The following is a 13412-nucleotide window of genomic DNA, read 5'->3' as shown; positions in this document are numbered from 1 at the left end:
ATGATATTAATATGGAAGCAGTTATTTCTCTCTTTTAGAAATAAAAATAATTAATTATTATAACAATTAAATTAAAGACTATTTTAAAAACTAAAATAATTATTAATTTCTAAATTAATTTTTATTATTATAAGTAGTTTTTAAATTAATATCTAATTAGATACGAGGTTTTTAGTATCAAATTTAAAATTTAAATAATTAATTAATTTGTTTAATATATAGAAAAGAGATAATTCATACCAATACAAGAAAATCATAAAATAAAAATCAATTTTTAGAGACAAAAAAATAATTAGTTACTATAGTGATTAAATTAAAGATTAAAAATATTTTGGTTTCTAAATTAATTTTTATTATTGTTAAATGGTTTCTAAATTGATATCTAATTAGCCACAAATGTTTTTGCTATCAAATTTAGAATCTAAATAATTGGTAGCAAAAACCTTGGTTGCTAATTAAACACCAATTTAAAAATTATTTAATAATAATAGAAACTAATTTAGAAACTAAATTTTTTTAAGTCTCTAATTTAGTCACTATAATAACTAATTATTTTTTATCTCTAAAAATTTATTTCTATATCATGATTTTCTTGTAGTGTATCATCAACTTTTAAAGAAAAACTAAAAGAGAAAAAAAAAGTGAAATAAGATATAATACTGTGGAAATACAAAAGAATGTAAAATAAAATTGTGAAATTGTTCTAGACATAATATATATATATATATATATATATATATATATATATATATATATATATATATATATACATGCAGCAGAAGATAATGTCACTTTTAAGATAATTTTTTTATCATTCATTTCTTAAAATCTTAATATTTTTAAAGCTTATACATTCCTTTTCACGTGTGTATATGTACTATTTCAATATAATTTGTTTCCATATTGATTATTTTAGACCTTTTATATTCATTAATGAATCTTGATATAGATATATTGATATAGAAAGTAGGAAAGTCTCAACATATTCTATATGAATTAGAAACACCACTGATATAAAAAGTAATATTTTATATTAGTTAGAAATATAATAGATATATAAAGTAACGTTATTTTCTTTAAAAAAGTCGTGACCTTGAAATTTTTCCTCAAAAACAACATCGGAGAGTTAAATACTAATGCTAATAATCAAACTTTTTAAATTCAGAAGAAAAAGATACTTGAAAACAATTTAGACTATTCAGAACCTAAACAAGTAAGAATTTCACAATTCTAATTATGCAAAAACATAAAGAATATGTTAATATAAATATATATCACATTACAGAAAATCATGATATTGTATGTAATAAATAGGAGTTGTTACTTTTCGCATTCATACATAACTGAGTTGAGTATACGATCGATCATGTACAAAATAAATAAATAAAATGGAATTCATTGTGAAGTTATTGCTCCGTACTTACAATCACACTCAGTTGAGAAAATTTTCAATAAGTTTTTTTCTCCCTTAGCTACCAATAATTAGTATATGCAGAAAACAATTGTAGAATATGAGAAGAAACAAAGTATAAGTTGAAGAAAGATGTGAAAGCAATACCCAGCATTGGAAAAACGATCAGAATGCACCATTTTCCATTGGCAAACGCTTAACCTTGTTAACAGCAACTACTTGCTTTCCATGGCAAACCCTAACAGCACTAGGATCCACCACATCTTTCTCTCCTCCACAAACAGCTCCATGCCTCACCCAAAACCCTTTTCTAACCTTCTTCTTCATCTTCTTCTTCTGCGTTCTTCTATTTGCAGAGTTGTCATCACCGTTGAACGGTTTATCATTAGAATCCTGGACAAGACTATTGAGTCGCCTTGAAATGCTTTGCACTTCATATTCATCAAGAAGGGAGAGTTTTTTTGCATGAATATTTGAGGACCCTTCACCTGCTTCCGTGGCGGCTCTCATTGCTTCTAACTTGTAACGCGAAGGCCTTGGGTCATGGCGAGTTACTGCGGCATGAAACTCGGTTATGGTCTTGCCCTTAGAGCCCGAGTTGTGTTGGTACCATGCCCATGCAGCAGCCTTCACAAAGGTTAAGTCTTTGGTGTTGGTGTTGGGGTTGGGGTTGGGGTTGGGGTTGGGGTTGGTGTTGGTTTTGGGTGGTTTTCTTCTCTCCATGAGAAGGGTTAGGAAAGAGAACTTGGAGGCCATGAGTGTGATGTGAGAATGTGTGGGAAAATTAAGTTCCACGCAATGCAACAGGGAAAAGTGGTAAGTAGGTTTGTTTAATGCGTTATTCTGTGTTGTGTTGTGTTTGGTTGAGTTGAGTTTAGCATTTGGTGAGGTGTGAAGAAAGGTATATGTGACTTTCTTCCACCAAGGTGGGCTGGGCCGTGAACAGATAGTCCTCGTGGTGCTGTCAGGTATTAATGGGATCATTTAATTTGGACGCGTGTGTTGGGCCCACCGTTGGGCCCTACTACGAGAATCGGTTTTATAGTTTGTTTGTTCTAGCTATGTGTTGTTCTGACTTGTCTATTAGAGGGTGCTTCTTATTCTTCTTCTAGTTTTTAAAACTATCCATTTTCAAATAAAAACGTGGTTGCTTCTACTTACAGTTTTGAGGGTCACCATCACCGAGATGCTTGCAGATGAAATAGTTTGAAAAAGCAGCAATGATTTATCTACAAGTTTTACTATATAATGAAGGCTCAGTGCAAGTAATATTACAATTATTCAACTTCTGTTGTATATATAAGGTTTTTGTTTTATTACCCCGTAAAATTAGATTTCTTAATTACTATAAGACAATATTCACTTTGCAGAGTAGATGAAAAAAAATGTCCTAAATGATAATAATATGAAATACATTTGTATTTAACAAAAATAGATATTATGTTTTCTTTTTTATTTTCTTTTAAATAAAAAATTTAATATACGTTTATTTGTATATTTATTTTAAAATTTAAAATCATTTTAATTACCTTTTTAAATTTATTTATTTTAAAATTGTATACTAGTACCTTTTATCACAAACAAGAGTAAAATTGTATCGACCAGTTCCTGGGCATTGACTGACCACGGGTAATGTTGGTGTCACGTAAATGGGTCCCACGAGCGGCATGGGCCAGTATCTTGCAAAGCACGTGCGTCAAGGAGCCAATGGTGGTCAAACATCGGTAATCAGGATGTACTGACGTGCCACTAGACAACATTGAAAGATCAGACATCAGAAACCCAAACAGTAGAACTGGGCCACGAGAAGTGGATCCTAGATCACACGCCAGTTATCAGTAAGGGAAAAGCCTAGAACACGAGGGTCCATGCGTGTGGTATGGATGTCGCATTCCAGGGGTGAGCCGCATGCATGGCACGTGAACAGCTAGGGCACTCCCAGAGGCGAGTGACTCCAGAGATCAGGTGCACGAGGAGGCACCCATGTGATCACCCGCCAGAGGTTGCACTCCAGTTAGGGATCTCACGCACTAGGTTATCCTAAGAGTAAGGTAACAACAGTGTTGGACCCGCCCCATCAGAAAAAGCCCATTTCGGGTAAAGAGGAAACCCTAGTTTCAGTCTATAAATAGCAAGGTAACAAACTGGATAAGGGAGAAATTCTCTTGCGCCGCTAAACACACAGTATCAAGATTATACAGTTTCGGTGTTTCCTAGCCCTAGTACTGACTTGAGCGTCGGAGTGCAAATGACCTCTAGGGTGCCCTTTGTCTTTGTGTTTTCAGGTGTTCATCACAGAAAAGACACGCGTGAATGCAAGGATTCTGGACGTGGGAGTGACGTAGGCGCACAAAAGCGTTTCGAGTCAACCGACAGGAACAAAAATAAAAGCGAATATCTTAGTATAAAATCAAAAATAAATTTGAAAAATAGTATTAATCACATTTTTTTATCCCTATACTATATTTTTGAAGAAATGATAAAAAAAGAGGGAGCAAATCTTTGCTTTAACTATTCTAAGCTTGCATTTTAAGAACAGATCCAAGAATGTTTTACTTGTTCATTTCTAAAATGTTATTCACTGGTCAATGTCTCTCTAAAATCTAAACATATAAAATGATATGCCATTAATAAAATGATTTAAACTTCTGAAAGAGGAATATAAAACTTTATTAATAACAATGTAGAGTAATGCCACAAAAAGTGTTGAGCATTGAAGAGTAAGAGTTGGTTATTTTGCAGTGTGGATGTGGATCAACCTTCATCAAAATCCATAAGCGATGCACAATTACGAAGGATTTGTCAACAACAACAAAAAAAATCATGAGATCCCTCAATAAAAGATAATCACACAAAATAACAGCATATGGTATTACTACTTGAGGACCATTACATTATTCTTACACTAAGGAAATGAAACAACAATTCTTCTTCTGGTAAACAAAACCCAACAACCAGAGTACACAGAAAACATTAAAAAACACAAATTATCATTGTAAACATAAAAGCAGCAAAGATATAAGGAAGGCACTGTGATTGCTCTCAGGCTACTTTCATGGTTTCCAAAGAAGGGTTGTCTCAGCAATCATGGAAGTGACGACATAAGGATCCATGTTAGATGCAGGCCTTCTATCCTCAAAGTATCCCTTCCCTGCCTTCTCTGTGTCCCTCCCTACCCTTATAGAAGCACCACGGTTTGCAACACCCTGCATTCCCACATCAACACCACAATCAATAACATTAACTAACCAACTAGTTCTAACCACAGATAACACTATGTTTTGATTTTATGTCTCCTTTTAATTTAACATTCATTCAATGAACTAATCTAGAATAAAACTTAATCATTGACTAATAAAACAACTCAAAAGATTACAATAATAAATGTTTTACTGCTTACCCATATGAAGGTGTTAATGTCAGCTGTCTCATGTTTTCCTGTCAAACGGCGTTCATTGCCTTCTCCATAAGCAGCAATGTGCTCCTTGTGCCTCTTTTCCAACTTTGTGATTGCTTTTTTGATGACTTCATAGCCACCATCATTTCTCATGGACTTGGTACTGCAACATTATACATATATATATCATCCACTTGTCAAGCATAAAAGCAAAGTGACCCTATGTTAATTACTAACGAACTCATTCATTAAGTGACCACAATTACCTGAAATTCGTGTGAGCACCAGCACAATTCCAATCACCCTAGTTTTTAAGAACTCAACCAAAATGATACGAGTCAATGTCATTCACCAAATTCAATAACCATATACATAAGAGAGTGTGCAGTGGTAATAACACATGAATGTTTTGATTGTATATGTAGAGAATCAAATATAGTCTGAATTTTTTTAGTATGGGATATCCACCTTAATCGGTCGAGGATCAAAAGAAAGCACCACCCCAGCAATCTCGGTGATCCTCTGTTAACACAAATAAAGATATCATCTGTAATATTTACAAAAAATAAATGAATTTGATGGTGAGGGTGACACACAGTATTCAAATTCTAACAACCTCCAAAATGTAGCGAGCCACCCACAAGTCGTCACACGCAGAGATTCCAGCCGATGGACCAATTTGGAATTCCCACTACACATCATGAAGGATGAATTCAAATCAAACAAGCTAGAATTTGGCAAAACTACAATGGAGAGTTACATAGAGTTTGGCGTGCTCCCAGACATTAATCATGCTTAGCAGAGCATAAACTAAGCCATGAAAAATGCCAAATAAATGCTTCAATGACACCAGTTCTCTTAACACTAATAGGACTTTTTGAATTAATGACTTTGTTAATTAACCCTTAATCTGTCATACCAAATTAGTGATGTACTTCTATATAGAAACTCGCCCACATTGAGTAATGGCATAATGCAATAATAGATGAAGCAGCATCCAGCTTTAGAAACAAGTGTCTAGAATTTGACATTGGCTGAAACAATAGAGTTAGGAATGATGAATATATGAAAATTTGATTTTAACTTGCCTGAGCGGGCATCACTTCTCCATTAATTCCAGTAATATTAATGCCTGCATAAAGACAGGCTTCGAAATGAGAGTTCACAATGTCCCGTCCAAAAGCTTTGTCAGCACCAATACCACAATAGTAGGGTCCCTTTTGAACGAGGGAAAAAGTTCAATTCATGTAATAATAAGTCAATAACAAAATATAACAAAGTGAACTAGCATAAGTCACAAGACTCACTTGTCAGCCACAAAAGGACTGATAAGTTTAAATTGCTTCAAAAATTTAGAAACCTATCATTAAAAAGATTATGTAAGTGACCTGAATTATTTAATGACTGTCATACAAATTGAAGAAAACGAATTTCACCTGGGGTCCAGGAAAACCACCAATAGGCCATCCAAGGGGCCATTTGACATCTTTCTGCAACAAGGTGTATTCTTGCTCAATGCCATACCTATTAGAAGATCATACAGTAACATTCACTGTAGGAAAAAGAAGAAAATGATTGTAAGTCTAGAAACTACAAGGAAGCAACAGTATATACCAGGGTTCTTCAGCAAGAACATCAGGATGGTTAAATATCTTTGCCGCATTATATCTCTTGTTGGTAGGAATGGGTTCCCCAGCAGCAGTGTAAGTATCACACATAACCTGAACCAATTGCAATTATAAGACATGAGATGTTTACATCATGGAAGCAGGTTTAACTGAAGAAAGATTTTTTTTATCACATATAAAATAGCAGACAAGAAGAAACATACCAGAATATTTTTACCCCTCCTGAATGGATCCTTGAAAATTGCTTGTGGACTGTTGTATTTGATTAAGATACACAACATTAATAAGAGGTGTTTGGAAAAGAACCAATCATAAATATGTGATGGTCCAAACTTACCACAAAATGATTCATGATTTAAAAGTGTGGACAAAGATATGAACAGCTGGGATTAGAGAATGAGGCTACTGTACCCAAAGAAATAAAAAGAATAAGAGGCTTACTATAATAACACTTCACTATCAGCTCCAGGTGCTTGACCAGTGCTGGAACCATCATAGTTCCATTTGGGAAGCTTGGAAGGGTCATTAACCGGACCTGAAAGAGTCTACATCCAAGATCACTTTATATTTGCCATAATTACCAGCCAAATAGAAAGATTGAAATTAATGCATACTTTTTCTGGCACTTTTCTATAAGTTGAATAAGGAACTCAATTGAAAAATTTATAGAAAACATAGACATTTTTTAATAATTATAAACATTCCAAAAAGTTAATGGACAAAAACAAATTGCTGTTAGCATCTCTTTTGGTTAGAAGAAGAAATAAACTTACCCTTGCTTTACTCCTCATGTCCATACCAGATCCCCCAACCCTGTCATAATAACAATCAAAAGGGGTTAGGAGTTGATTAAGTGTGCCAAAAACAATTGAAGCAAGAACAAGTGGTAGTGCTAATTTGTGGTCAGTATATGCATTGGTGTGTATAGTAAGCAAGATTTTAAATTTCAGTTGCGATTTAATCACATTTGTTAATTGTCAAAAAATGTGTTTAAGATAAGACGAAGTAAACAATTCAAGAAGAGGAATCATTGTTAGATAGTCAAGCATACAAATAAAACCAAAAACATTATTATTCAAAGAAAACAAGCACAATTAGTCAGGTACATTAAGAGAATCATTGCAGCACAGGTACATCCATGCATGTAAGCTTGTTTAATTGTGAGTGTGTGGTGAAAAAATGAAACAAGACACTAACCATATGTATTCCGCGATCACCTTCTCGGTGGTGTTGGAGAGGTTAAGGTTGATAAGATCGGAGAGTAGCGACATATTCTTGAAATCAAAACTTTTAGCACAGAAAGAGAATTTCTCTTTCTCTTTCTCTTCCTTTCTTCCACTGATTCCACACAAGATGGTGGGTTTTATAGTGTGATCTCTGAATTGCTAAAACAATTTACAAATATTATCACCTTTGAAAAGAAAATCAAGACACAGTAGGAGAAAACTTTCTGTACTAGGAATCATGCATGTTTTTCAAAAATAGTTTACACATACGAATTAAAGATTTTATGTTTTTTTTTCAAAAACATATATACTTTTTTCACATGTAATGTAACAAGATAATCACTGACTTAACCTATACTTGAAAAAATTTCACATGTCCTATAACATTCCTCCTTACCAATAATCACCTTAATATTCATAACTTCATCACAAGTTTTGTGAGAAAGCTCACCTTCACTCAATTCCAGTTACTTTGATTTGTTGTTATTGCATTACTAGTGTTAATATTAACATTGCTAATTAATTTAGCTTCCACATTATACACAAGTAACACATATCATTAAGAAGAAATACAGAAATATAGGTAATTACCACAGTGATGTTTTTTGTATCACCCAAGTTTTGAAAATCTGGAAATGAGTACTTTTGTTGGTTTTGCAGCAGTACTACAGAGACTAGTAGCCATGCAGTGGATGAAGGGAAAAGGTGGAGTTTTGGAGAAAGAGTTGAGAGAAAATAGTATGGTTTGAGAGAGAGTGTGCATGGTTTGAGTGGGAATAAATATGTAAAAATGGAGAAACAAAAATGCAAAGAATGCCGCTTCTCTCTCTTTCAGGTCTATCTTGAGATGCAGGTGTCACTTCCCTTGTTGTTCCATCTTCAAAACCTTGACACCTGCACTGCACGATTCCTCATGCTAGCTGGATCCTTTCATATCACTTCCATGTCACAAATTTGACTCAAAGATACTCATAAATATATACAACTTCAAATATTAATATTTCATTTTATTTTTTAATTTAAAATATAGAAAAATATATTTACTTGAGAACAACTTTAATAATATAATAATATAAAATATATTTACTTGGATAATATTAATATTGAGTTTTTTTACCATCATTCATATTTTCAGTTATATAGTAAATATATTTTACTTTTATTCTTTATTATTTTTCATAAACACTCTTTCATTTCTTTTGTCTCTTTTTCCATTTCTGTCTCCTGGGTCTCTTCTATCATTTTTGTAATATCTCATTTGTCTCCTTTGTCATTTCTGTCTCATCAGTCTTTTCTGTCTTTTTTTTGTAATATCTGTTATTGTATTTTTGTCTTCTTACTTAGCTTTTATTCTTTTTTATTTTGTCATCATTTCTAGCTCTTGTATTGTTCTCCTTTGGTTCTGTTCTTCTTTAGTTCTGTTCTCCACTAATTTTTGTTTTCTATTTTCGTTGTGCTTTATTTTGTGCACTTTTGATTATTATTATTTTGTAACATTGGGCTAGGTTTTACATCATCATGAAAACTCTTTTTATACTTCTATTAAAAAGTTTACTGCTTTTAGAAATATTCAAGCCCTTAACAACTTTAGGATGGAGGCAGATATGGTTATTGAAGTTTGCATAAAAGAGTTTGACCGTAGGAAATATTAAAATAATGTCTTCATTTAATTTTTTTTATTCAATAAAAATTAATTTAGAAACTATTTAATAATAATATAAATTAATTTAATTTTTTTTTAATTTTTAAAATAATTTTTAATTTAGTTAATAAATAAATAATTATTTTTTGTTTTTAAAATTAATTTTTATTTCATGTTTTTTTAAGTGTTTCACTGAAAGAGAAATGATACTTTAATATTCACAAAAATAAAATATATGTATTATACAACTTAAACTATTAATATTTTACTTTTTTAACTTAAAATATAAAAAATATTCACTTGAAAACTAATTCAATAATATAAAAATATATTTACTCGAATAATATTAATATTTTGAGTTGTATAATAAATATATTTTATTTTATGAGTGTCACTTCTCATTTTTTATTATTTTCATAAATATTTTTTGTATCTTCTCTGTCACTTCTCCCATTTCTGTCTCCTCAGTGTCTTTTGTCATTTCTGTCTCTTCAATCTCCTCTGTCATTTTTGTAATATTTGGTGTATTTTTATCTTCTTTTGTTGTCTTTTTTCTGAAGTACACTTCGCATTTATTCTTTTTTATTTTGTCTCCATTTCTAGCTCTTTTTTTGTTCTCCTTTGGTTCTATTCTCCAGTAATTTTTGTTTTTCCATTTTGGTTGTGCTTTATTTTGTGAGCACTTTTAATCATTGTATTTTCTATCATTGGGCTAGGTTAGACACTATCATAAAACCTCTTCGGCCGTTTCTTCCTGCACCCCTACATATTTCTTCCTGCACCCTACAATGTTATGCAAAGACCAAATTATCCCAATTATTTTTTAAAAACCCTAAAATACACTTGAACTGTATTTATTTTTTTGCATTATGGATTATGGAATCCGGAAAAATTTTGGATTGGCACTTTCGGTAAAATTTCAAATCCACCAATCCGTAATTCAAAATATATATTTCACATTCAGAAAACCATCATTAAAAAAAAAAAAGCATTCCGGATCCACCAATCCGAACAGAAATATGCATTCTAGATTCAGAAATCCATAATTAAAAAAAAAAATCATTCCGGATCCACGAATCCGTAACAAAATTAGGCTTCTGGATTCAGCAATCTGGAAATCAATAATTTATACAAAAATTGCATCCAGAACACTCCCTCATCCAGAAAAAAAAAAATATTCAGTTCCGGATTGATGAATCCGTAGCACACTCCCAGATCCCTATTTCCGGTAACCACGGTATCCTTTTTCAAATAAAAGATTAAGGCCAGTTTCGGGATTTAAAAAATTGTGGGGGTGCAGGAAGAAAAATGTAGGGGTGCAAGAAGAAGAAGCCAACCTCTTTTTATACATCTATTTAAAAGTTGTGGGCTTTTAGATGTGGTTATTGAAGTTAAGCAGAGACTCAAAATAATGGTCTCTTTTATTTGTTGTAATGCCCAATATTTATTGGCTAATTCTCCCTTATATAAGTTCACAGGTTCCTTAAATCTCACTCCTAAATCCTAAACCGCATTTTGAACACATTTTTCCTATGCATTTCTGGCACAGCCAATCTAGCATCCTACGAGAATATGCTTGCATTATTGTTTTTAAAAAAAATCCAAGAATATTTTTGTAATTACACAATATGTTGTATTAGATGCAATACTAAATTTGTATTTCAAATTATAAAGTACACAATGTAAAATTTATATTTGAATTGTATGATATAAATATTAATTTAAAGATATTTTAATTCTGAAAAATTTTAGATTTCACATTTTAGAATTAAAAAAAAATTCAAATATTAGAATACGTTAAAGAATAAATATCTCACTTCATAATCAACAAATCAGAGTGGCGCAGCGGAAGCGTGGTGGGCCCATAACCCACAGGTCCCAGGATCGAAACCTGGCTCTGATAAAAAAGAGAGGCTTTCCGCTTAATGTTTTTTTTCTTTTTTTCTCTATAACAATTTGGGCTGGTTTTCGACTCCGATACTATTTGGGTCAAATGTGGGCCTTCATGAAATTATGTTAGGACATGAGACACTTTAGGCCCAAAACATTATTTCCTGTACCATCTTAAACTTACTATGGGGCTTATCTCCGCATGGGGTCATTCTCAATAGAAAGTAGAGTCTTTCCCTTCATTAAAATATGTTTTTCTTTCAAGCATTTGATTTCTAATACCATCAGTGTAAAATTCTACATTATTAAAGTAAACAAAATTAGACTGTTAACCAATTTGAAAACATCTTTATAAAGTGGTAGAGTTAATAATATAATTAGATACTTGGATAAAATATTTTACATTGCCAAATATATTTAAATTAAATCTTTAGTAAGGCTTAAACAGCAAATTTCAATCTTGGGGCTTTCTAAATACATATTATGCTACTGTTTGGTTTCACGGACATTGGCTTTAGTCTATATATTTGGTATTTATTTTGATTTTAATAATATTTTGGTACGCTGCAAATCAGAGTTGTTAATCCGGTATATTGTAATCTCGAATCATATAAGTACCTTAATTAAAAATGACCATTGTAAATATATATTACTTTAACCTTTTTCTTATCTCCTTCCTTTAGGTGGTCCTTTTTAAAAAAACATTGTTTTTTAGAGTATTGAAGTGTGTGATGTTGACAAAACATGTCCGAACCCAGAAGATATGTACAATAATTAAAGTTGTGTTTGAAAGCCGTCACAGTATCGATCAACAGACATTATAAACAGACGCAGAAAGAGAGATGCGCATGCACTTTGTTTAGTCAAATAAAAACCTGAAATTCGAACCAAACAACCACACTAATACTTGAAATTCGAACCAAACAACAACACTAATACTTGAAAGCCATTGCATTATTCTACAACTTAAAACGTTCATTGAGGGAATGAAGCAACAATTCCTCGCTTGGCAGTGAGTACCACTAACAAACAATGCCTAACAACAGGCAAGCAGGTCACAAAACAGAGAGAAGAACAAATTGACAATCCTAAGGTACAAGCAACTACGCATTGTAGAAGCCATCTGTGGTTGTGTTTTTGAGGTTGCTCATGGTTTCCAAAGAAGGGTTGTCTCAGCAATCATGGAAGTGACGACATAAGGGTCCATGTTAGATGCAGGCCTCCTATCCTCAAAGTATCCCTTCCCTGCCTTCTCTGTGTCTCTCCCTACCCTTATAGAAGCACCACGGTTTGCAACACCCTGCATTCCCACATCAACACCACAATCAATAACATTAACTAACCAACTAGTTCTTCTAACCACAGATAACACTCAATGTTTTGATTTTGTGCCTTGTTTCGTAAAAGAATTCAATAAGCTACTACAAAATAAAACTTTACTATTGGTTCAATAACTTATATTTAAAAAACTAGTAAAATATCATATCATGTGATTACTTCTACAAGTTTAAATAAGTTTGTTTCCTTAATATTGCTTTGTGGCTTACCCATATGAAGGTGTTCATGTCTGCTGTCTCGTGTTTCCCTGTCAAACGACGTTCGTTGCCTTCTCCGTAAGCAGCAATGTGCTCCTTGTGCCTCTTTTCCAACTTAGTGATTGCTTTTTTTATGACTTCGTAGCCACCATCGTTTCTCATGGACTTGGTACTGAAACATTATACATATCATCCCCTTGTTAGCCATAAAAAAGTGACATTATGTTATGGTAATTACTAACTACCCATTCTGTAAGTAACCATGATTACCTGTAATTCGTGTGAGCACCAGCACCATTCCAATCACCCTGTTTTGTAAGAGCATAACCAAAAATATCGTCACACCAAAATCAACGACCATAGACATAAAAAGAGTATAATGTTCAGTGTTAATTTACTTAAATCTAATTTGAACCATATGTTTTGATTATATATGGAATTAACATGGCCGAAATTTTTGTGTGCCACACAGACAAAAGTAAGTAGAATATAAATTCAAATAGGATTAGTATTATTCACCTGAATTGGTTTAGGGTCAAACGAAAGCACCACTCCAGCAATCTCAGTGATTCTCTGGTAATACGAAGGGAAATATTTGCTTCAATATTTAAATAAAAAAGCAGTGGACCAACTTATAGCTAATAAAGTGCTAAGTACCTCCAAAATGTAACGGGCAACCCATA

The 13412-nt window shown here is 32.5% G+C and overlaps 3 protein-coding genes and 1 non-coding gene across 6 annotated transcripts in view; 1 reads left to right on the top strand and 3 right to left on the bottom strand.

Annotated features, from left to right (window-relative positions):
- Positions 1-1369: 1369 nt before the first annotated feature.
- Positions 1370-2303, bottom strand: LOC150025686 (uncharacterized). The gene has a single exon (XM_090294389.1). The coding sequence runs from the start codon at positions 2165-2167 to the stop codon at positions 1577-1579; it is 591 nt and encodes a 196-aa protein (XP_090150515.1). The 5' UTR covers positions 2168-2303; the 3' UTR covers positions 1370-1576.
- A 1952-nt stretch (positions 2304-4255) lies between these two features.
- LOC137826377 (glutamine synthetase N-1) lies at positions 4256-8614 on the bottom strand. 2 transcript variants are annotated; one of them, XM_068632321.2, is made up of 13 exons: positions 8254-8614; positions 7634-7821; positions 7210-7249; positions 6878-6981; positions 6640-6688; positions 6423-6529; positions 6245-6332; positions 5897-6025; positions 5425-5499; positions 5277-5330; positions 5075-5112; positions 4812-4971; positions 4256-4617 (listed from the first exon to the last, which is right to left on the bottom strand). In XM_068632321.2, the coding sequence occupies exons 2-13, from the start codon at positions 7705-7707 to the stop codon at positions 4465-4467; spliced, it is 1071 nt and encodes a 356-aa protein (XP_068488422.1). In that variant the 5' UTR covers positions 7708-7821; positions 8254-8614; the 3' UTR covers positions 4256-4464. The 2 variants fall into 2 exon arrangements, with proteins under 2 accessions (XP_068488422.1, XP_068488424.1); XM_068632323.2 differs by having other exon boundaries at positions 7634-7813; positions 8254-8461.
- Positions 8615-11135: 2521 nt separating this feature from the next.
- On the top strand, positions 11136-11207 carry TRNAM-CAU (transfer RNA methionine (anticodon CAU)). Its single transcript has one exon. It is a non-coding gene; the product is annotated as a tRNA-Met (tRNA).
- A 900-nt stretch (positions 11208-12107) lies between these two features.
- The window catches only part of LOC137825898 (glutamine synthetase N-1), a 3546-nt gene continuing 2241 nt past the window's right edge, over positions 12108-13412 (bottom strand). The window contains exons 8-12 of one of the 2 annotated variants that reach the window (XM_068631700.2): positions 13387-13412; positions 13249-13302; positions 13000-13037; positions 12742-12901; positions 12108-12494 (exon numbers count right to left, since the gene is read on the bottom strand). The exon at positions 13387-13412 is cut by the window's right edge and continues 49 nt beyond it. In XM_068631700.2, coding sequence (XP_068487801.1) covers positions 12342-12494; positions 12742-12901; positions 13000-13037; positions 13249-13302; positions 13387-13412 — 431 coding nt within the window. In that variant the 3' untranslated portion in view covers positions 12108-12341. The remainder of the gene's footprint in view (positions 12495-12741; positions 12902-12999; positions 13038-13248; positions 13303-13386) is intronic. The other variant, XM_068631701.2, reaches the window with a different exon arrangement.

Source organism: Phaseolus vulgaris, chromosome 8, assembly GCF_051622355.1.
Source record: "Phaseolus vulgaris cultivar YP4 chromosome 8, ASM5162235v1, whole genome shotgun sequence".
Lineage (NCBI taxonomy): Eukaryota > Viridiplantae > Streptophyta > Magnoliopsida > Fabales > Fabaceae > Phaseolus > Phaseolus vulgaris.
Note: the sequence above shows the minus strand (reverse complement) of the source record. Positions and strands in the feature narration are given on the sequence as shown.

Bases quoted from the DNA above. Each gene is read 5' to 3' on its own strand.
- LOC137826377 (XM_068632321.2), bottom strand. From the start codon at position 7,707: ATGTCGCTACTCTCCGATCTTATCAACCTTAACCTCTCCAACACCACC. The intron at 6,333-6,422 runs GTATATACTGTT...ATCTTCTAATAG, and splicing joins GTTCTTGCTGAAGAACCCTG to GTATGGCATTGAGCAAGAAT. The intron at 4,972-5,074 runs GTAATTGTGGTC...ATAATGTTGCAG, and splicing joins GGTGCTCACACGAATTTCAG to TACCAAGTCCATGAGAAATG.
- LOC150025686 (XM_090294389.1), bottom strand. From the start codon at position 2,167: ATGGCCTCCAAGTTCTCTTTCCTAACCCTTCTCATGGAGAGAAGAAAA.